Consider the following 21,310-nt stretch of genomic DNA (forward strand, 5'->3'; position numbering starts at 1 on the left):
CACAAACAGACCAGCTTGCTTAGGGGGCTCTTCTCCAGGTTAATTTCTCTGTAGGTGATGGCTTTGTTATGGAAGATTTGGGAATCACTTATTTTTTGGTAGTTGTAGAATTTAACGGCTCTTTTCTGGATTTTGATAATTAACGGGTATCGGCCTAATTCTGCTCTGCATGCATTATTTGGTGTTTTACGTTGTACACAGAGGATATTTTCTGCATGCAGAGTCTCAATTTGGTGTTTGTCCCATTTTGTGTTTGCCACCTTGGTTGGTGAGCAGAATCCAGACCTCACAACCATAAAGGGCAATGAATTCTATAACTGATTCAAGTATTTTTAGCCAGATCCTAATTGGTATGTCGAATTTTATGTTCCTTTTGATGGCATAGAAGGCCCTTCTTGCCTGGTTTCTCTGATCGTTCACAGCTTTGTGGAAGTTACCTGTGGCGCTGATGTTTAGGCTGAGTAATGTAAAAGTGTCAAGAAAAAGTTTGTGAACCCTTTGGAAATACCTTGATTTCTGCATAATTTGGTCATGAAATTTGATCTGATCTTTATTTAGGTCACAACAATAGACAAACAAAGTCTGCTTAAACTAATAACACACACATTTTACGTTTTCATGTCTTTATTGAACACACCATGTAAACATTCACAGTGCAGGGTGGGAAAAGTACGTGAAACCTTGGATTTAATAACTGGTTAACCCTCCTTTGGCAGGAATAACCTCAACCAAACGTTTTCTGTAGTTGCGGATCAGACCTGCACAACGGCCAGGAGGAATTTTGGACCATTCATCTTTACAAAACTGTTTCAGTTCGGCAATATTCTTGGGATGTCTGGTGTGAACTGTTCTCTTGACGTCATGCCACAGCATCTCAATCGGGTTGAGGTCTGGACTCTGACTGGGCCACTCCAGAAGGCATATTTTCTTCTGTTGAAGCCAATTCTGTTGTTGATTTACTTCTGTGTTTTGGGTCATTGTCCTGTTGCATCACCCAACTTCTGTTGAGCTTCAATTGGCAGACAGATAGCCTAACATTCTCCTGCAAAATGGCTTGATACACTTGGGAATTCATTTTTCTGTCGATGATAGCAAGCTGTCCAGGCCCCGAGGCAGCAAAGCAGCCCCAAACCATGATTCTCCCTCCACCATACTTTACTGTTGGGATGAGGTTTTGATGTAGGTGTGATGTGCCTTTTCTACACACATAGTGTTGTGTGTTCCTTCCAAACAAATCAACTGTAGTTTCATCTGTCCACAGAATATTTTGCCAGTAGCGCTGTGGAACATCCAGGTGCACTGTTTCAAACTTCAGACGTGTAGCAAAGTTTTTTGGGGACTGCAGTAGCAACAGTGCTGAACTTCCTCCATTTAAAGACAATTTGTCTTTTCATGGACTGATAAACATCAAGGCTTTTAGAGATACTTTTATAACCCTTTCCAGCTTAATGCAAGTCAACAATTGTTAATCTTAGGTCTTCTGAGATGTCTTTTGTTCGAGGCATGGTTCACAACAGGAAATGCTTAGCAAACTCAAATTTTGTGAGTGTTTTTTATAGGGCAAGGTAGCGCTAACCGACATCTCCAATCTCGTTTCATTAATTGGACTCCAGGTTAGCTGACTCCTGACTCCAATTAGCTTTTGGAGAAGTCATTAGCCTATGGGTTCACATACTTTCACACTGTGAATGTTTAAATGATGTATTCAATATAGAAAAAGAAAAATACAATACTTTGTGTGTTATTAGTTTTAAGCACACTATGTTTGTCTATTGTTGTAACTTAGATGAAGATCAGATCAAATTTGATGACCAATTAATGCAGAAATCCAGGTAATTCCAAAGGGTTCACATAGTTTGTTCTTGCACTCTCTCTCTCTCTCTCTCTCTCTCACACACACACACACACACACACACACACACACACACACACACACACACACACACACACACACACACACACACACAGAGAGAGAGGGCGGACGGTGGTATCCTGGATATGTTATTCTCCAGCTCTTGGTCCACAGCCTGCTTTTGGCAGTCTTTCTCTCAGAGGACTGCAGTACAGTAATTTACTATAGTTTAGTGTAGCTGCAGCAGGGTTATGCAGCAGTTCCACTGTCCCCACAGACCTTCTGTGCTAAGACTAGTACCTCAAGTGAACTTGTCAGCTGTGAAGCTGTGAGGCTGTGAGGCTTGCATGAGAGGTTACAAGGTATCATTTATAGCCATGGCTGAATACAAGCTTGAAAGACCAAGGTCATCATAATGAACATGAAAGTCCCTACCATAACTGTGAAGGTGTTGTATAGAACATCCCTGAATACAGAGATATACAGGCTTCTAGCAAGGATCTGGACATCTCTATTGAACTACAGGCAAAAGAGAGAATGTTAGCAAAAAGCCCCCTCACCACGTCACCGTCCCCTTGATTAGAGGCACAAACAGCGTTGAGCCCAAGAGACTAGCAAGTTCCCAGGAGAAGGGCCCTTATACACAAGCCATCAATGGCATGTGCAGCGATTGGTACTGTTATTGGGTCATTCCACCAATTCGGTGCCTTTTGAGAAAAATACTATAGTTAGTGCCTATTAAGTGCCAAATAAAGTAACAGGGTTGATCGTAACAGGGTTGACGATTTCATCCAAAATCAGCCATAAATTCCCCTGTGACAGGGGGAATGGAAGCTTGTTGTGTGCAACAGGGAGATGCAATTGAATGCAAGCTTCACCAAAAATGCAATTGTAGAACATTTCTAGCTGTCTATCTATGGGTAACAGGGTTGATGTTGTGTTATGTACTCCCTGTTCACCCACGACTGCGTGGCCACGCACGCCTCCAACTCAATCATCAAGTTTGCGGACGACACAACAGTGGTAGGCTTGATTACCAACAACGACGAGACGGCCTACAGGGAGGAGGTGAGGGCCCTCGGAGTGTGGGGTCAGGAAAATAACCTCACACTCAACGTCAACAAAACTAAGGAGATGATTGTGGACTTCAGGAAACAGCAGAGGGAACACCCCCCTATCCACATCGATGGAACAGTAGTGGAGAGGGTAGCAAGTTTTAAGTTCCTCGGCATACACATCACAGACAAACTGAATTGGTCCACTCACACAGACAGCATTGTGAAGAAGGCGCAGCAGCGCCTCTTCAACCTCAGGAGGCTGAAGAAATTTGGCTTGTCACCAAAAGCACTCACAAACTTCTACAGATGCACAATCGAGAGCATCCTGGCGGGCTGTATCACCGCCTGGTACGGCAACTGCTCCGCCCTCAACCGTAAGGCTCTCCAGAGGGTAGTGAGGTCTGCACAACGCATCACCGGGGGCAAACTACCTGCCCTCCAGGACACCTACACCACCCGATGTTACAGGAAGGCCATAAAGATCATCAAGGACATCAACCACCCGAGCCACTGCCTGTTCACCCCGCTATCATCCAGAAGGCGAGGTCGGTACAGGTGCATCAAAGCTGGGACCGAGAGACTGAAAAACAGCTTCTATCTCAAGGCCATCAGACTGTTAAACAGCCACCACTAACATTGAGTGGCTGCTGCCAACACACTGACACTGACACTGACTCAACTCCAGCCACTTTAATAATGGGAATTGATGGGAAATGATGTAAATATATCACTAGCCACTTTAAACAATGCTACCTTATATAATGTTTACATACCCTACATTATTCATCTCATATGCATATGTATATACTGTACTAGATATCAGCTACTGTATCTTGCCTATGCTGCTCTGTACCATCACTCATTCATATATCCTTATGTACATATTCTTTATCCCCTTACACTGTGTATAAGACAGTAGTTTTGGAATTGTTAGTTAGATTACTTGTTGGTTATTACTGCATTGTCGGAACTAGAAGCACAAGCATTTCGCTACACTCGCATTAACATCTACTAACCATGTGTATGTTACAAATAAAATTTGATTTGATTTGATTTGATTTGAGTTATGCTCGACACGCTCAGTTTCCCAGCACAAAACACCAGAAAAGGGCAAAAAAATTGTAGAACCAGCGCACCTGCATTTACTCAATGATTGTTCAATGTTTCTAAAACCAAACCATTTTAAATTAAAAAAGGAATATTTTAAACATATTAAAATGAGAGTTCAGTTCATGTAACAGGGTTGACCTTAAAATGAGGGACAGACCTAAACGAATCACTATTTCTTTCATGTGATTCATCTTCAGAAATTACTTTTTAGCTAGGGCTTTACAGTGATGGTGAACCTTGGACACATTCTGGAATGAAGTCTTCCTAGATGTGACACGGTTGACAGAGCTTTAGAAAGCCTTAATTCATATTAACATTTAGATGTATTCATTTCTCCATGTCGTCTGTATTGAAGGGAGATTAATTTAACATAACAGGCTTTTAAAATTCAATATTAGTGCACAATTTCTACCTAAAATACAAAAAGGCACTTATTTCATGGAACGACCCTATTGCGACAGTACCTCCTGCTGTCCTTCAGAAACTCTCCCCCTCTCCGCCAGGAGATGGAGGCCCTTGGGGACGCATGGGGACGGCACTCCATTATCACCTCACCCCCTCTCTGGATCAGCATGGACTTCTTCACAAGACTCTTGGAGAAGTCAGGTGCCGAGGCTGCATGGGGAACAGAACAAACCCTGTTGAAACCATTCTGTTCTCTTTGACGAGGCAGTGGCACAGCAGCTAGCTACCGTATGTATGCATCAGCCAAACTGTCAAACGCATCATAGTCAATTATAAAAATGTAATTTCATGACTTTCTTTATCAATTATGTAAATGTGGCTAAAAACCATGGCTCAGCTGATATTCACTTTCTGTTAATTTCTACTGACAGCGTTAGTACATGTCTTAACCTTGCTGTGTCTCTGGCTTCAGCTTTTTCAAAGAAGACAAAACAAATACTACAGACTAGTGTCATCCAGATATACTTACCTACAACCTTGAGTTCAGCGCTGGCATAGATGGCTCCATGTTCGTTCTCTGCCAGGCACTGGTACATCCCAGAGTCCAACAGGTTGATCCTGGATATGGCCAATCGTCCACCTTCTAAAAGTATCCTGTCCTGGTAACAAGAGACATACACCCTCAATAACACATCTCAGTATAGGATGTGTGATGTGTGATAACACTCCAATTATAAACTGAGTGGTTCAAGCCCTGAATGCTGATTGGCTAACAGCCGTGGTATATCACGGGTATGACAAAACATGTATTTTTACTGCTAAGATTACTTTGGTAGCCCGTTTATAATAGCAATACGGCACTTCGGGGGGTTGTGATATATCGCCAATATACCACGGCTAAGGGATGTATCCAGGCATATATACAATACCTCCTCGGGCCTTGTTGCTTAAATATACAGTACCAGTCAAAAGTTTGGACACCTACTCACTCAAGGGTTTTTCTTTATTTTTACCATTTTCTAGATTGTAGAATAATAGTGAAGACATCAAAACTATGAAATGACACATATGGAATCATGTAGTAAGCAAAAAAGTGTTAAAGATTCTTTAAAGTAGCCACCCTTTGCCTTGATGACAGCTTTGCACACTCTTGGCATTCTCTCAACCAGCTTCACCTGGAATGCTTTTCCAAAAGTCTTGATGGAGTTCCACACATATGCTGAGTACTTGTTGGCTGCTTTTCCTTCACTCTGCGGTCCAACTCATCCCAAACAATCTAAATTGGGTAGAGGTCAGGTGATTGTGGTGGCCAGGGCCCAGACTCACAAAACAATTATTACGCAAAAACTTAAGCTGCTTAAGAAAAAAATAAGAAGTTCATAAGATAATTCGTAAGTGCAATTCCTCAACAATTTTTTAAGATTTAATGATTTTCTTACAAACTCCTCCAATATCTTCCTACGTATCATCTTAAGATCTTTGTTGCTAGGCAACTGATTTAGCTAGCTAGCTAGCAATGGCAATCATGTTAGCACATTTTCAACTGAGATTACTATTCTAAAACATGTTCTTGGGTTTTAAATAATAAATACTGACACTTTCAGATGAAGTTTGTGTGAATTAAACATGTTCAATTTCTTTCATGAGATTGTTCTCTCACTGTCCTGAGTTTAAGACAAGGGTTTAGCCATCTTGGAATTTAAAGAACATTTCCAATAACTTAATTTTCAAGAATCTAACTTCATCTTAACTTTTTGCTTAAGGAGAAACATAAGAAATAGCGCAAGAGAATTTCCAATAACCTTTTGGAGGAATAGCAACTTAGCTTAACTTTCTCCTTAAGTTTATAGTTAAGAAGACCTTTCTTCTTAACTGCCATTTTTTCTTTAAGGTTTGTGAATCTGGCCCCAGGTAAATGATGCAGCACTCCATCACTCTCCTTCTTGGTCAAATATAGTGTTATATAAAAAATAGTGTTTTGGGACAATGTCCTGTTGAAAAACAAATCATAGTCCCACTAAGCGCACACACGGAACACAGGGAACCACACATGCAGAGATCATATGTTCACCTACTCTGCATCTCACAAAGACACAGCGGTTGGAACAAAAATCTCAAATTTGGACTCAGACCAAAGGACAGATTTACACCGGTCTAATGTCCATTGCTCGTGTTTCTTGGCTCAAGCAAGTCTCTTCTTCTTATTGGTGTCCTTTAGCGTGGTTTCTTTGCAGCAATTCAACCATGAAGGCCTGATTCATGCAGTCTTCTCTGAACAGTTGATGTTGAGATGTGTCTGTTACATGAACTCCATTAAGCATTTATTTGTGCTGCAATTTCTGAGGCTGTTGACTCCAATTAACTTATCATCTGCAGCAGAGGTAACTCTGGGTCTACCTTTCCTGTGGCAGTTATCATGAGAGCCAGTTTCATCATAGCACTTGAAAGTTCTTGAAATGTTCCTTAAAGTAATGATGGACTGTCATTTCGCTTTGCTTATTTGAGCTTTTATCAAATAGGGCTCTCTTCTGTATACCACCCCTACCTTGTTACAACACAACTGATTGGCTCAAAGAAAATAAATTACACAAATGAACTAGAAACACCTGTTAATTGAAATGCATTCCAGGTGACTACCTCATGAAGCTGGTTGAGAGAATGCCAAGAGTTGTCAGCTGTCATCAAGGCAGAGGGTGGCTACTTTGAAGAATCTCCCAACTCAAATCTATTTTGATTTGTTTAACACTTTTTTGGTTACTACATCATGTGTCTTCACTATTACTCTACAATGCAGAAAATAGTAGAAATAAAGAAAAACCCTTGAATGAGTATAAGGGCCCAAAGGTTTGAGTTTGACTGGTACTGCACACTGAGTATAGAAAACATTAGCATAGAATGACCTGGTAAATCCAGGTGAAAGCTATGATCCTCTATCGATGTCACGTGTTAAATCTACTTCAATCAGTGTAGATGAAAGTGTGGAGACAGGTTAAAGAAGGATTTATAAGCAATTGAGAAAATGTAGACATGGATTGTGTATGTGTGCCTTTCAGAGGGTGAATGGGCAAGACAAAATATTTAAGTGCCTTTGAACGGAGTATGGTAGCAGGTGCCAGGTGCAGCGGTTTGAGTTAATAACTACAAGGCTGCTGGGTTTTTCACGCTCAAAAGTTTCCTGTGTGTATCAGTTTTATATGCACTGTAATATCTCTGATGATTGTAATATCTCTGATGATTGTGTGTGACCTTTGCAGCAAACTTTGATGGGTAGAATTCTGAAAATAAAATTGGCTTAATGTTTGATCTCATGTCTTTGATCTGAGATGAAAAGGGGTCTTAAGATGGTTAGACTAGTTCTTAATGGGATTGCACAATTACACATTAAACTTCTGTAGTCATTCTCACCTCCAACACCAGGGGCTCCCCGTTCTTCAGCCATCTGTACACGGGTTTAGGTTTACCGCTCGCCCTACACTCCCACTGAAGATTAGCCTCGATAGCCATATGAGCATCTTTTAACGTCTGGACCCAGTGCAGATGTTCAACATCTGTAGAATAAATATCACAATTTAGTTTCAAAATGTCAGCATCTATATTGACAGTTCTAATGCAAAACTGGTCTTTATTGGCCTAAATCATTCAATAATTAATGACACAAAGAATAGCTGTATGATAGAGCTGAAAGCTGGGTTGAAAGCTGGGACCAACTGGGTTGTGGCAGTGTTCAAGTTGGCAAGACAGCGACTTAGCCACTTCAGAATGACTAAACAAAAAGGTTAATTGGTACACATTAATTCCAGATTATCCTGTCTTTATAATGCCCTTTCATAGAGTGAGCAAAAGGTTTTCCAGGCCTGACTTATGACCAAAATGTATCCATAATTTATGGACCAGATATTTTAATTAGACTTGATTAGCTAAACATTGACAAAGGACAGATAAAATCATTAGCATTCAAACAATGTGTTAGTTATTATTAGTTATATTTCATGTTAAGAATTTAAAGTTGAAAACAACTTATTGCTTTTAATCAATTTATTATTATTATAGTATATTAAGAAGCAGCTACAAGGATGGGAAATAAAGTTAAAGGTCCCGAAAAGTAATTCTGACCCCCATGTAAAATAGACTTTTGAGTGACTAAAATATCCCCCATAGTATTTGTTTTGTTTAGAAATGAGCAATATTTGAGATTAATTTTTTCTCTCTCATGGATAACTACCAGGAAGTTGGAAAGACAGGCTGAGTGGACAGGGAGCTTAAATTCATGATTTCTCCTTGAACGACAGCTCTTTGAAACGCCTATGTCAAGCAACTTGGATGCAGTGTTGCAGCAAAATAATCTCAAGCTAATTTGGTGATACACAAAGCAAGTCAAACAACAACGAAATTGCATCAATGATGTAATGTTTTATACATCTCCCTTTTGTCTCTTGTGATATGGTTTACGGCAGCGCTGATGGATGTGTTGACTTGAAAACTGCGTCGGAGTTTTGCACTACCCTCCCCCCAATTGTTTCATGCTGGCTGAAGACCTAGCTAGCCAGTAACTAGCTAACACCAGACACAGACGAAAGGGGACACATCTTTGTCATAGATGAATGGGGTAAACTTTTAATTAGATTTGACACCCTATGGACACATTTTGACATCAGTAGAGTAGCTATCTAGTTATATATAACCACGCTCCTCTGCAAACACGCCTTCTCCGTTGTTGGTTACAAGGCGGTACTTATTTATATTAGGTACGAGAATATCATTTTACCACTGCTGTATTGAAATGAGATGGTTAAGGTGATGTTACCATATCCCCTTAATAATCCCGCCTCCTGAATCTAAGTATTTGACAGGGGGGTGGGGTCCAGTGACTTTATGATCACTTTATCAATGTAGAAGCAAAAGTAAATTTTCATACTTTGGTCATCATACTTTGATCTGGTTTCATCCAATTTCATGAAAAACATGATTTGGACTGTTCATAACCTTCTGTACAGTTCAATTCATTATCACATATCACAAAAGCAACATACAATTGTTAATTTATATATATTGTGAGCGATCATACTCTGGAATATGAGTTGCCCCTTGGCGATGTTTTTTCCTCTGGAGTTCTCTGCAACACACTCATATGCACCAGCATCCTCCGGTCTGAAATATGGTATTTCCAGGACCCCATTGGAATGGTTGATTTTCATCTTGCCAGGGAGGGGATTCCCATCTGTTCTCCTCCATGTGATGGCAGGCACTGGGCTGGAGAGGTCAGGTAGTAAAGGTCACCACAGCCACATGCTTGATACTGACACTTAGTATTAAGACATTACCTGCCAGACATAGATACAGTGCCTAGTGAAAGTCTACACACCACTTGCAGTCACATTTTGCTGCTTTACAGTCAAATCTAAAAAGGGATCACATTAGATGTTTTCCCTACATATCTATACAACCTACTCTACATTTTCAAAGTGAAAGAAAGATATAACATTTTCCAAATTAATAATAATTTAAAACATTGAAATGACTTGATGTCTTCACACCCCAGAGTTAATACTTGGTGGAGGCACCTTTGGCAGCTGTGGATCATTTGAAATAATATTCTACTTTCGCAACTCTTAGGGGAATATACTGCATGTCCATTGTTTTTGTAAAAATGGCTCATGTTCAGTACATTTGGTTGGGAATCATTGATAGACAGCAATATTCAAATTGTGTCTCTGATTTTCAAGCAGATTTAACTCATAGACTAGACCACTCAGAAACACTCAACACATGATGCTCCCTGTCACCAGCAGGGACTGGGGAGTATGTTAGGATCAAAATAAATATGCTAGCAGCAAAGCCCTGGTAAAACTGTTGAGGAAAACCTGCCACAGTCTTTTGAAAACCTAACCCTTGGATAGAGTTGTATTTTTCTGTGGGACAATTACACAAATTGTAATGCCAAAAACACACCAGAATGGCTATCTAAGAGGCGTTGAGTGTTCCTGAATGGTCCAGTCACTGTCCTGACTTATATCTGCTTAAGAAATCACTGACAAGTTTCAAATATTGCTGTTCATCAATGATCCAACCAAATTTACTGAGCTTGAGCAATTTTGACAAGAACAATGGATAAGTTGTGCCAGGTTGGTAATCTTATTCAAAATTATTCACAGCTGTAATGGCTGCCAAAGGTGTTTCCACCAAGAATTAAGTCTGGGGTGTGAAGAAATGCGCAATCAAGACATCCTCATTTTGTATTTCTTAGTAATGTCTAAATGTTTCCCTAATTTTTCATTCACTTTGAAAATGTGGAGCAGGTTGTGTAGATCAATAGGGAAAACAATACATTTTTAGATGTAATTTTAAGGCAGAAAAATGTGACGACTGTGCAAGGGGTGTGTATACTTTCACTAACAACAGTATCTAACAGTGGTGTGTGCCATGGGATAAGTGTGCCATCTCTGGCCATGACTAACAGAGTACAATCTCAGAATATTTCATTGCATATGCAGACTACGTGATGCTGCTATAGTGTTCTAGATAATGATCCCAGTTAAGACTTACTTTCCTAAGGCGAAGCATTCCAGTTTCACTGATGATCCTTTGGTAACATGAAGACTTTCTGGGAACTGAACTTCGATCTTTGGCTCATACTCTGCCATTACAGCTGTGTGAGGTGAAAGAAAATCAAATTCATTCAAACCAAGTGAACATGGTGTTCTATAATTCTAATTAAATGCAAGACCTGTGGCACAGGACAGGATGGTAGAGGGCAAGCCTGCATGTTGATATGCTTTAGAGCAATACTTTGTTCAGGGGTTGTATGACTTTGGATAACATCTCTGCTCCAGCTCAAATCTTAAGTGGCACACACTGTATAATCAGCAGTAATGAGGTTGAGGTGAATCTCCCTGTGCAGCATGTATGTATGTATGTATGTATGTATGTATGTATGTATGTATGTATGTATGTATGTATGTATGTATGTATGTATGTATGTATGTATGTATGTATGTATGTATGTGTGTGTGTGTATGTGTGTGTGTGTGTGTGTATGTGTGTATGTGTGTGTGTGTGTGTGTGTGTGTGGCTGCACTCTGCATATGTAAATGTTTAAATGTTTCTTTTCATGCAGAGAGAGAGAGCGTTTCAGACCCACAGCTCTGTAGAGTGTGAATACTGCACAACCCACTCCTGAGCAGCAGAAAAACAAACAGATGACTGATTTTATCTCCTTAGCTTTCACTCCCCGCAACGGCACAGGCAAGTTCAGCGTGCAGGATGAGCAGGAGCCAGTGGAGCATGCTTACCGTCCCTGCGCAGCTCCACAGGGGTGGGCGAGCTGTAAACGGTGGCGTTGGTCATCATGTTCCTCACCACACACGTGTAGTTCCCCACATCGGAGGCCTCCACTTTGGCGATGTACAGGTTGCCAGTCCTCTGGGAGACGAAGCGACGTTTATCCAGCAGCAGGAAACTTGGGCGTCCGTTGAAAACCCATGAGTATTTGATCTCTACAGAGGAAGAGCACAGACAGTAACCGCATAGGATCGTTGGTATTGACAAAGGAAGAGATACATGTTCCAATGACATTCCAAAATCTGCCAGTGTGGTGAAACTAAGAATAGACAAGAGATCAGGTTACATTTGTGTACCTGTACTGTAGCTATAAAAAAGGTGGAGACACAGTAGCTGAGTACAGTTTTCAAATGATAATATCAATGAAACATTGCACTTAGTGTGAGGTGCCAGATATTCCCATACCAGATATATGCAAACAGTTAATAATTCAATAATGCATCATTCAAATTGTTATGCTTAACATGGCTGAACCTTGCCCTTTTCACATCTCTAAGCATCCCAGAGAGTAAGCAGAGATTTGGATACGCTATTGAATTACATGTTCAGTTAGCCTCACATATTAAGGGTCAGTATTAAGGGTCAGTGCCACAGGCTTGTGCAGATCAAACAGAGGAGTAAGTTCAAAAACAATATCGAGAGAGAGAGAGAGAGAGAGAGAGAGAGAGAGAGAGAGAGAGAAAGAAAGAAAGAAAGATGAGAGAGATGAACGAGAGAAAGAGAGATGACGAGACAGCGACCAAGTCAGAGGGAGAGACAGACAGACAGAGAGAGACAGAGACGGAGACAGAGCGAGAGAGAGAGAGAGGAGGAGAGGGGGCATGTAGCAGCGGGATCTGAAGAAATTAATGTGAAATTAAGAGCTTGTTATTAGAGGTGTGGGGGACCAGGGAGAGTAGGATGGACTGGGGTATTAAAGCCACTCTGTGATCAGAAACACATTACATCCTGCAGTCAGTCTTTTGACTGGACAGTAAAACATACCATTGCTTCCTTCTGGGAAACAGTGAATTCAGATCATCAGTGGTTCTGCTAACGGGTTGTGGTCTCACAACAATAGATGACTCGCAGGCACATAATCTTATGTTCTCGGACAGAATTTAACTCTGAACATAGACCATTATAGACCACATAATACTGAACACAGACCGTTTTAGACCACATAACACTGATTGATCAAAGTTGCATCAAATGACATGTAATCTTTCTATGTTTACAGGTAAATGTATTTCTGTACAAGCATTAACTTGCATTCATTTGGTTTGACATTACAGCAACTTATGGCAGAAAACAAAAAAACATGTTTGCTTGGATGTTGTTAGGTTCTAATTCTCAGAGTGAAAACTCTACGGACACTATGAAAGATTAACCAAGTTTATTCTTCCCAGAGGATCAATACAGCTGCATTAGACAATGATATTTCACCCTTCCTCCCAAGCAGATGCATCTCTGTTGCTAGACAGAACCTGAGTGATATCTGTTCTTCCTCACTTCATCTGACCTCTACCCCAAAGTGCTCACTCCTCTTATCAATGCCTGCCACATGTGATGGCTTTCTCTGCACGGACTATATACCTTCCTCCTACAGATAACCATTAACCTCTGGTGTAGACCCTCTAAACCTAAGCACTCAATATTTCAATAGGATACCTGATAATTAACCCTATCCCAAGTTTAGGAGTAAGTACCCAGAATCCATCAATCTAAAATCCACAGTCATTGTTTTCCAATTGAAGCGTTGATTCTTTTAGCAAACACTCTGATCGAAAGCAACTTACAGCAAGGAGTGCATACATTTCCATACTGGCCCCCAGTGGGAACTGAACACAGAACCCTGGCATTGCAAGCACCATTCTCAACCAACTGAGCCACACGGGACTTCCTTTCAAATCCACCTGAAGACAGCAGCACTGTGTAACAAAATCCAATAAAATGTGTGACAATGGTCTATCTGGAAAAAAAAGCTTGAAAATGTCAAATAAAGAGATGAAGGCATTTTGGGAAAAGGAGGGCAAATTGCAAAACGGTACAGTTCGAATCCCTTGTGGCCATTGATTCATTTAGAAACAGAGTTGAGAGTCTGCTAATCAGCACCACACAGACACGGAGCAGACTCACAGCTGTGCCACGGGATAACGCCCCCCTCCCCAGACACACCAGCCACCAGGAGCCTTTATTACCCACGTATACCCAGGCTACACTGAAAAAACCTGCCGCTAGGAAGTGGAGCACCGGAGGCTTTACAGATGACAGCATGGTCGCGGCTCACATGGGGGAAAGTCAGCTTGAGGCCATGACGTGTGAGGGTATGAACTATGGATGTGAAGGTATGAGTTTGGGGAGCGTTCACCTAGAGGAGTGGTGCTGCTACAGTCCAGTAGAAATGATAATAATAGCCAGTCCCACAGGAGAGGAAGAGAGAGGAAACAGGATATGAAAAGACTGAAAGACTAAGAGTAGTGAGAAGAAATAGTAGGCATGAGAACAAAAACATTTAACAGTGTCAGGGACAGATAGTGGGTATGACAGTAGGGAACAATAAGATGTGCAGGGTGTGACTAAGAGTGAAGCAGCATAGAGTCTGTGAGCTTTGAGGATACAAAGCATTATAGTACCTCCATTATGGGGTGGAGGGCCACACAGTAGCACCACAGCCTGGCCTTCTCTCACTGACACTGTGTTCCTGGGCTTTCTGCTGAAATTCTGTAGATCTGTGAGGAGGCAAAGACAAAAGGGCTTTTATTAGTTTCAGACTTCTATAGTAGAACAGCCTCTATTAGTGCAGTGATATTCTGGAGGACATTTTCATATTGAAGACCATTTTCCTCTCTATGCACTTTTATTATACCTCATCCACTTTAGTTCCCTGCTGATACCAACAGAGACGTGTGAACAGGGAGAGGCGTAAATGCGTAAATACCTTCCTCTAAACTGGATTTACAGATCACTTTCACTTTTCATTAAATGCTGCTGCCTTATAAGGAAAAACAAACAGCACTAGGGACCACAAACCTTTGAAAATATCATCCACATCCCAAGAGGGGACAGGCAAATATCACAAATAATAAAGTCATAACTCATCTCATCCAAGGCTTATCACCATTTAAATGAAAAGATCAAGTATGAACCCCCTACCTGCATGAATATAACAACCCCCTACCACCTGAGATTGGTTATAATTTCCCTAATGTAATGGGTTAGATTGGTTAATTAGCTAAGACTGGCAGTAAACCTGCATTGTAAAGTGAAACAATATAAATCAATGTTCTACTGACACATGAACAGCCAACCAGGCCTACCAATTAAGGATGGGACAACGATAAACAAGCAATCAGCAAGGAAGATCATCTCGGGGGACTTTTATTACTGGGTTAGTCTTAGTATCATCTCCGGAGATGTGAATATGTTGATGGATTTTTAGGATAACTTTAGTCTAAAATTATCTATCTTTTCACAAGCTATAGAGGGAGTGAATTTCAACAGTGCATTTGAGTGAGAGGAAGAGAAAAGTAGGCTTCCGTTGTTGAAATGCTCCAGACGATGTGCTCCTCAGGGTGTAACATTAAGCCAGTGTTAAAACCAACCTACGATTCAGACTTACACTAATCACTCATGGAGCTGCAGGCTTAGTGCATGTCAACATGGCAATTACCCCCAATAATGTCTCTTTTCAAATTACACCACAGAATGAGAGAAAAAACACTTTTTGTGTTCGTAACCTGAATGATTCGCTTATGCTGTACTCAGTTGTATGTCAAATCACAGCATATCGCACCTTCATTCGATGAGAAACAGAATGTGTCTAAGAAGGAGTAGTGGTCTAAATTCACTTGAATTGTTGTTTGTATTAGATAGAGGACTAGATGTACTCACATGCAAACTGCACCTTGGCCTCCCTGCTGATGATGGTTCCAAAGGTATTGGTAGCGATACACTGGTAAACCCCCCCATGATGTGTTGCATGAGGGTTATTGATCAACAGGTTTCCTTCAACCAGGTTATAGTTCAAATCCATGTCAATCTCTCTCCCATCAACCTTCCATCTGTAGAGCAACACACACAAACACAATTATTCATCACTATCATGTTTCTATATAACTGATGGAGTTTAGAAAATGGAGACAATATACACCAAAAGGATAAAACAGTCTTCTCAGTTGAAGATAGAGGGGAAAAAGAGGAAAGGTATGAAACGTTAAAGGGACAAACACCTACTTATAATATGGGGCTGGGTTCCCCTTTGCTTTACAATTGATGAACACCTTGTTGTCCTCAAACCTCAAGGGGAAAATGCTGTCACTTGGTTCTTGACTGAAGACGGGTCCATGGCGAGGGTTTCTCTCTGAGTGAAAGAGCACAACTGTTTTAGTTTTACCTTGCTGTTGACAACTATGCCTGAATGGTAAAAGCAATTCCCGAGGAGAATTACTGAGGCCAAATGATAAGTTGTATGAACCTAAACCCAATTATGTGCCAAATCGTTTCATTATACATAGAGTAGTCTTAGGCAACAAGAATAGCCCACAGTGTTGACATGAGCGAGGACAAATACTACACTGACACAAGAGGCCAATTAACTGATTACATTCTCTACACCCTGTAGCTCTGCATGCATATTATGACTCTTCAGTTTACAGAACACACTGACATATCCTAGTGTTTTCCTTCTTTCCATTTGAATTCTAACCAACGTGCAGTCTGTTGTTGGCATACCCATGGCACGCATGGCAGCTCAGTCAGGTCTGTTGTTTTGGTAAGCTGTAGCCAACACAACAATTCAACAGAGTAATTACCCCATGTTAATCTAATTAACTCCACTGAAATGTAGCTATCATTCCCACAATGGTTAAAGTCCCTTCCAACAGAACTAACAATCTTCACTATTCATACAGTAGGCTACAGTATCCTGGTGTAGACATACAGTAGGCTACAGTATCCTGGTGTAGAGACATACAGTAGGCTACAGTGTCCTGGTGTAGAGACATACAGTAGGCTACAGTATCCTGGTGTAGAGACATACAGTAGGCTACAGTATCCTGGTGTAGACACACAGTAGGCTACAGTGTCCTGGTGTAGAGACATACAGTAGGCTACAGTATCCTGGTGTAGAGACATACAGTAGGCTGCAGGATCCTGGTGTAGACACACACAGTGTAGAGACATACAGTAGACTACAGTATCCTTGTGTAGAGACATACAGTAGACTACAGTATCCTAGTGTAGACACACAGTAGGCTACAGTATCCTGGTGTAGAGACATACAGTAGGCTACAGTATCCCGGTGTAGAGACATACAGTAGGCTACAGTATTCTGGTGTTGACATACAGTATGGTACAGTATCCATGATGTTGAGACATACAGTATGGTACAGTATCCTGGTGTAGAGACATACAGTAGGCTACAGTATCCTGGTGTAGAGACATACAGTAGGGTACACTATCCGGTGTTGAGACATACAGTAGGCTACAGTATCCTGGTGTAGAGACATACAGTATGGTACAGTATCCATGATGTTGAGACATACAGTATGGTACAGTATCCTGGTGTAGAGACATACAGTAGGCTACAGTATCCTGGTGTTGAGACATACAGTAGGCTACAGTATCCCGGTGTAGAGACATACAGTAGGCTACAGTATTCTGGTGTTGACATACAGTATGGTACAGTATCCATGATGTTGAGACATACAGTATGGTACAGTATCCTGGTGTAGAGACATACAGTAGGCTACAGTATCCTGGTGTAGAGACATACAGTAGGGTACACTATCCGGTGTTGAGACATACAGTAGGGGACACTATCCGGTGTTGAGACATACAGTAGGGGACACTATCCCGGTGTTGAGACATACAGTAGGGGACACTATCCCGGGGTTGAGACATACAGTAGGATACACTATCCTGGTGTTGAGACATACAGTAGGGTACACTATCCTGGTGTTGAGACATAGAGTAGGGTACACTATCCTGGTGTTGAGACATACAGTAGGGTACACTATCCTGGTGTTGAGACATACAGTAGGGTACACTATCCTGGTGTTGAGACATACAGTAGGGTACACTATCCTGGTGGCTTTTCACAGCTACAGTCACATTTTCTTATGTCCCCTTTGAAAATCACCTGTTTTTTTATTTTTATTTCATATGGTCTCTAACCTTGACGACTAGGACAAAGAGATGTAGTCCCTCCCGCATCATCACCCTAATGAGAGTTTGGGGGAGAAGCATCGCCTAAGGTGAAGGCCTCCTTTTTTTTACCAGCCTCGAAGGGAGGTGCTTCATTTCCCGATGTGCTTTAAATGAAATAAATTAATGAACCTTTTATAGCTGGACTATTCGACCTGGGAAAAGCTTCATGTAAGTTTGAGAGAAGTCACCCTGGCTTGCAGTCACCCTCCTCAAACTAAACATGCACACTGAATATAAATTATACATGCCTGTATGTAAATGCAAGCTCAATGATGGGTAAAATACATAAACTTTGACTTCTTCACATTCCGTCACCCCCTCCTCCTCATTCCGTCATCCCCTCCTCCTCATTCCGTCATCCCCTCCTCCTCATTCCGTTACCCCCTCCTCCTCATTACGTCATCCCCTCCTCCTCATTCCGTTACTCCCTCCTCCTCATTCCGTCATCCCCTCCTCCTCATTCCGTCATCCCCTCCTCCACATTCTGTCACCCCCTCCTCCTCATTCCGTCATCCCCTCCTCCTCATTCCGTCATCCCCTCCTCCTCATTCCGTTACCCCCTCCTCCTCATTCCGTCACCCACTCCTCCTCATTCCGTCACCCCCTCATCCTCATTCTGTCACCCCCTCCTCCATATTCCGTCACCCCCACCTCCTCATTCTGTCACCCCCTCCTCCACATTCCGTCACCCCCTCCTCATTTTCTTCCCCTCTCCTCATTCTGTTACCTCCTCCTCATTCTCTGTTTCCCTTTCCAGGCTGCCTAGATCCATAGGTGTCCCTGAGAAAGTGCTGACTTAAGACAAAATGCTAAATAAATGGAGATGGAAGAATAGGAAACAACACAATGGCCACCTGCTCCATACACTGTATAAATGTAAATACATTTGTCTGATGACTTGTAAACATTCGGCTTGACTTCCATTTATATCTGTCAGAAATGCCTGTCAACTTCAAACGCCTCCTATTTCTGTAGATAGTTCATAATACGCTAACAGTATTATGACATAACTGTGTGGGAGATACTCGGCTCTATTGAAACTCCAGAGCTCTGCCTTTACCAGGTCACTCAGGTGTAGGGAATAGGAATTCAGGTTAGCAATTGGGACCTTACAGTTAGTTGTGTGTTGAGTGTTGTGGCAGAGGGCGAGATATAGAAGGATAAGGAAGTGTTAATCCCATTGTACAAGGAGATACAGTACCAGTAAGAAGTGAGACATATGACATGAAGAATGAGAAATACAACATAGATTAGCAGCATAGAAACCATTGTGAGTTAATCACAAACTCTACAACTTTCACTTCAAGTGACACACGATTTAAAAAAAAACATTTTTTAACCAATGTTTAGAAACGGTATAATCTTTTCAAATGATATCATAAAAAAGACTGGTGGAGTTGTCACACATGCAGCTAACAAAAATATATGGAAATATCTGCTCTATCCAAAATTACAACTAGCTAATTGCAGCATTACCGCAAAAAATGGAAGGGGCAAGTGGAAGGGGGAGAAAGTAAGGAACTTGTCTGTCGGCCGTGTATTAAAGGCCAAAATTGGTTAAAGAAAATTGTGATAAATAAAAAAGATATACCAGTTTGATTTAAGGACTAAAAAATTGACAGCTGTGCCATACAGATTGCATAACAGTTGGGAAGAGATTTTTGATGTACCGATTCCATGGCACATGGTTCATGAACTGACACCTAAAACAACGCCGGATTCAAAAAATTTACATTTAAATTATACAAAAATCTTGCAACCAATAGAATGTTATATATATGGAGGCAACAACCATCCCAGCTCTGCAGATTTTGCTGCGAAGAGACAGAATCATTAGATCATTCGTTTTGGTACTGTCCTTCACTAGCTTGTTTTTGGTCGCAGGTTCAGGAATGGCTGAAGAATTTACCTTGAGCTAACTCTGCAAATAGCACTACTGAGTGATTTAAAAAGTCAGTCAATCGATCAATTATATAACAATACTATTAGCAAAAATGTTTATGTTTAATTTACAATCTGTAGAAACTTTGAGAATAGAAAGGTTCACAACTTTTGTGAAACACAACAGCACAGTAGAAAAAATATGTGGAAATGGAAATCAAAACGGGGCGGTCTTCAGAGATAGATGAGAGGGGTTGAGGGATTGGACTAAAAACAAACCTAAGATAACTAATGTAATATATACTGTACAGACACTGTAAAGTCCATGGAGAATAAGAACACCTCCTCCCAGCTGCCCACTGCACTGAAGACAGGAAACACTGTCACCACTGATAAATGCACCATAATTGAGAATTTCAATAAGCATTTTTCTACGGCTGGCCATGCTTTCCACCTGGCTACTCCTACCCCGGTCAACAGCACTGCACCCCCCAGAGCAACTCGCCCAAGTCTTCCCCATTTCTCCTTGTCCCAAATCCGTTCAGCTGATGTTCTGAAAGAGCTGCAAAATCTGGACCCCTACAAATCAGCCGGGCTAGACAATCTGGACCCTTTCTTTCAAAAATCATCTGCCGAAATTGTTGCCACCCCTATTACTAGCCTGTTCAACCTCTCTTTCGTGTCGTCTGAGATTCCCAAAGATTGGAAAGCAGCTGCGGTCATCCCCCTCTTCAAAGGGGGGGACACTCTTGACCCAAACTGCTACAGACCTATATCTATCCTACCATGCCTTTCTAAGATCTTCGAAAGCCAAGTCAACAAACAGATTACCGACCATTTCGAATCTCACCATACCTTCTCTGCTATGCAATCTGGTTTCAGAGCTGGTCATGGGTGCACCTCAGCCATGCTCAAGGTCCTAAACGATATCTTAACCGCCATCGATAAGAAACATTACTGTGCAGCCGGATTCATTGATCTGGCCAAGGCTTTCGACTCTGTCAATCACCACATCCTCATCGGCAGACTCGACCGCCTTGGTTTCTCAAATGATTGCCTCGCCTGGTTCACCAAGTACTTCTCTGATAGAGTTCAGTGTGTCAAATCGGAGGGTCTGCTGTCCGGACCTCTGGCAGTCTCTATGGGGGTGCCACAGGGTTCAATTCTTGGACCGACTCTCTTCTCTGTATACATCACTGAGGTCGCTCTTGCTGCTGGTGAGTCTCTGATCCACCTCAACGCAGACGACACCATTCTGTATACTTCTGGCCCTTCTTTGGACACCGTGTTAACAACCCTCCAGGCAAGCTTCAATGCCATACAACTCTCCTTCCATGGCCTCCAATTGCTCTTAAATACAAGTAAAACTAAATGCATGCTCTTCAACCGATCGCTACCTGCACCTACCCGCCTGTTCAACATCACTACTCTGGACGGCTCTGACTTAGAATACGTGAACAACTACACATACTTAGGT

The 21,310-nt window shown here is 41.6% G+C and overlaps 2 protein-coding genes across 4 annotated transcripts in view; both read right to left on the reverse strand.

The window, feature by feature from the left end:
* The window catches only part of ccdc186 (coiled-coil domain-containing protein 186), a 1,196,038-nt gene that overhangs the window by 923,690 nt on the left and 251,038 nt on the right, over positions 1 to 21,310 (reverse strand). The window lies entirely within an intron of this gene.
* LOC112220381 (contactin-4-like) overlaps positions 1 to 21,310 on the reverse strand; it is a 118,280-nt gene that overhangs the window by 23,818 nt on the left and 73,152 nt on the right. For both annotated transcript variants that reach the window (XM_024382256.2, XM_024382264.2), the window contains exons 3-11: positions 15,979 to 16,105; positions 15,637 to 15,806; positions 14,379 to 14,474; positions 11,715 to 11,918; positions 10,969 to 11,071; positions 9,491 to 9,675; positions 7,831 to 7,973; positions 4,955 to 5,084; positions 4,485 to 4,635 (exon numbers count right to left, since the gene is read on the reverse strand). In XM_024382256.2, the coding sequence (XP_024238024.1) occupies positions 4,485 to 4,635; positions 4,955 to 5,084; positions 7,831 to 7,973; positions 9,491 to 9,675; positions 10,969 to 11,071; positions 11,715 to 11,918; positions 14,379 to 14,474; positions 15,637 to 15,806; positions 15,979 to 16,105 (1,309 nt within the window). The remainder of the gene's footprint in view (positions 1 to 4,484; positions 4,636 to 4,954; positions 5,085 to 7,830; positions 7,974 to 9,490; positions 9,676 to 10,968; positions 11,072 to 11,714; positions 11,919 to 14,378; positions 14,475 to 15,636; positions 15,807 to 15,978; positions 16,106 to 21,310) is intronic.

The sequence above is a fragment of the Oncorhynchus tshawytscha genome, linkage group LG25 (genome assembly GCF_018296145.1).
Source record: "Oncorhynchus tshawytscha isolate Ot180627B linkage group LG25, Otsh_v2.0, whole genome shotgun sequence".
NCBI lineage: Eukaryota > Metazoa > Chordata > Actinopteri > Salmoniformes > Salmonidae > Oncorhynchus > Oncorhynchus tshawytscha.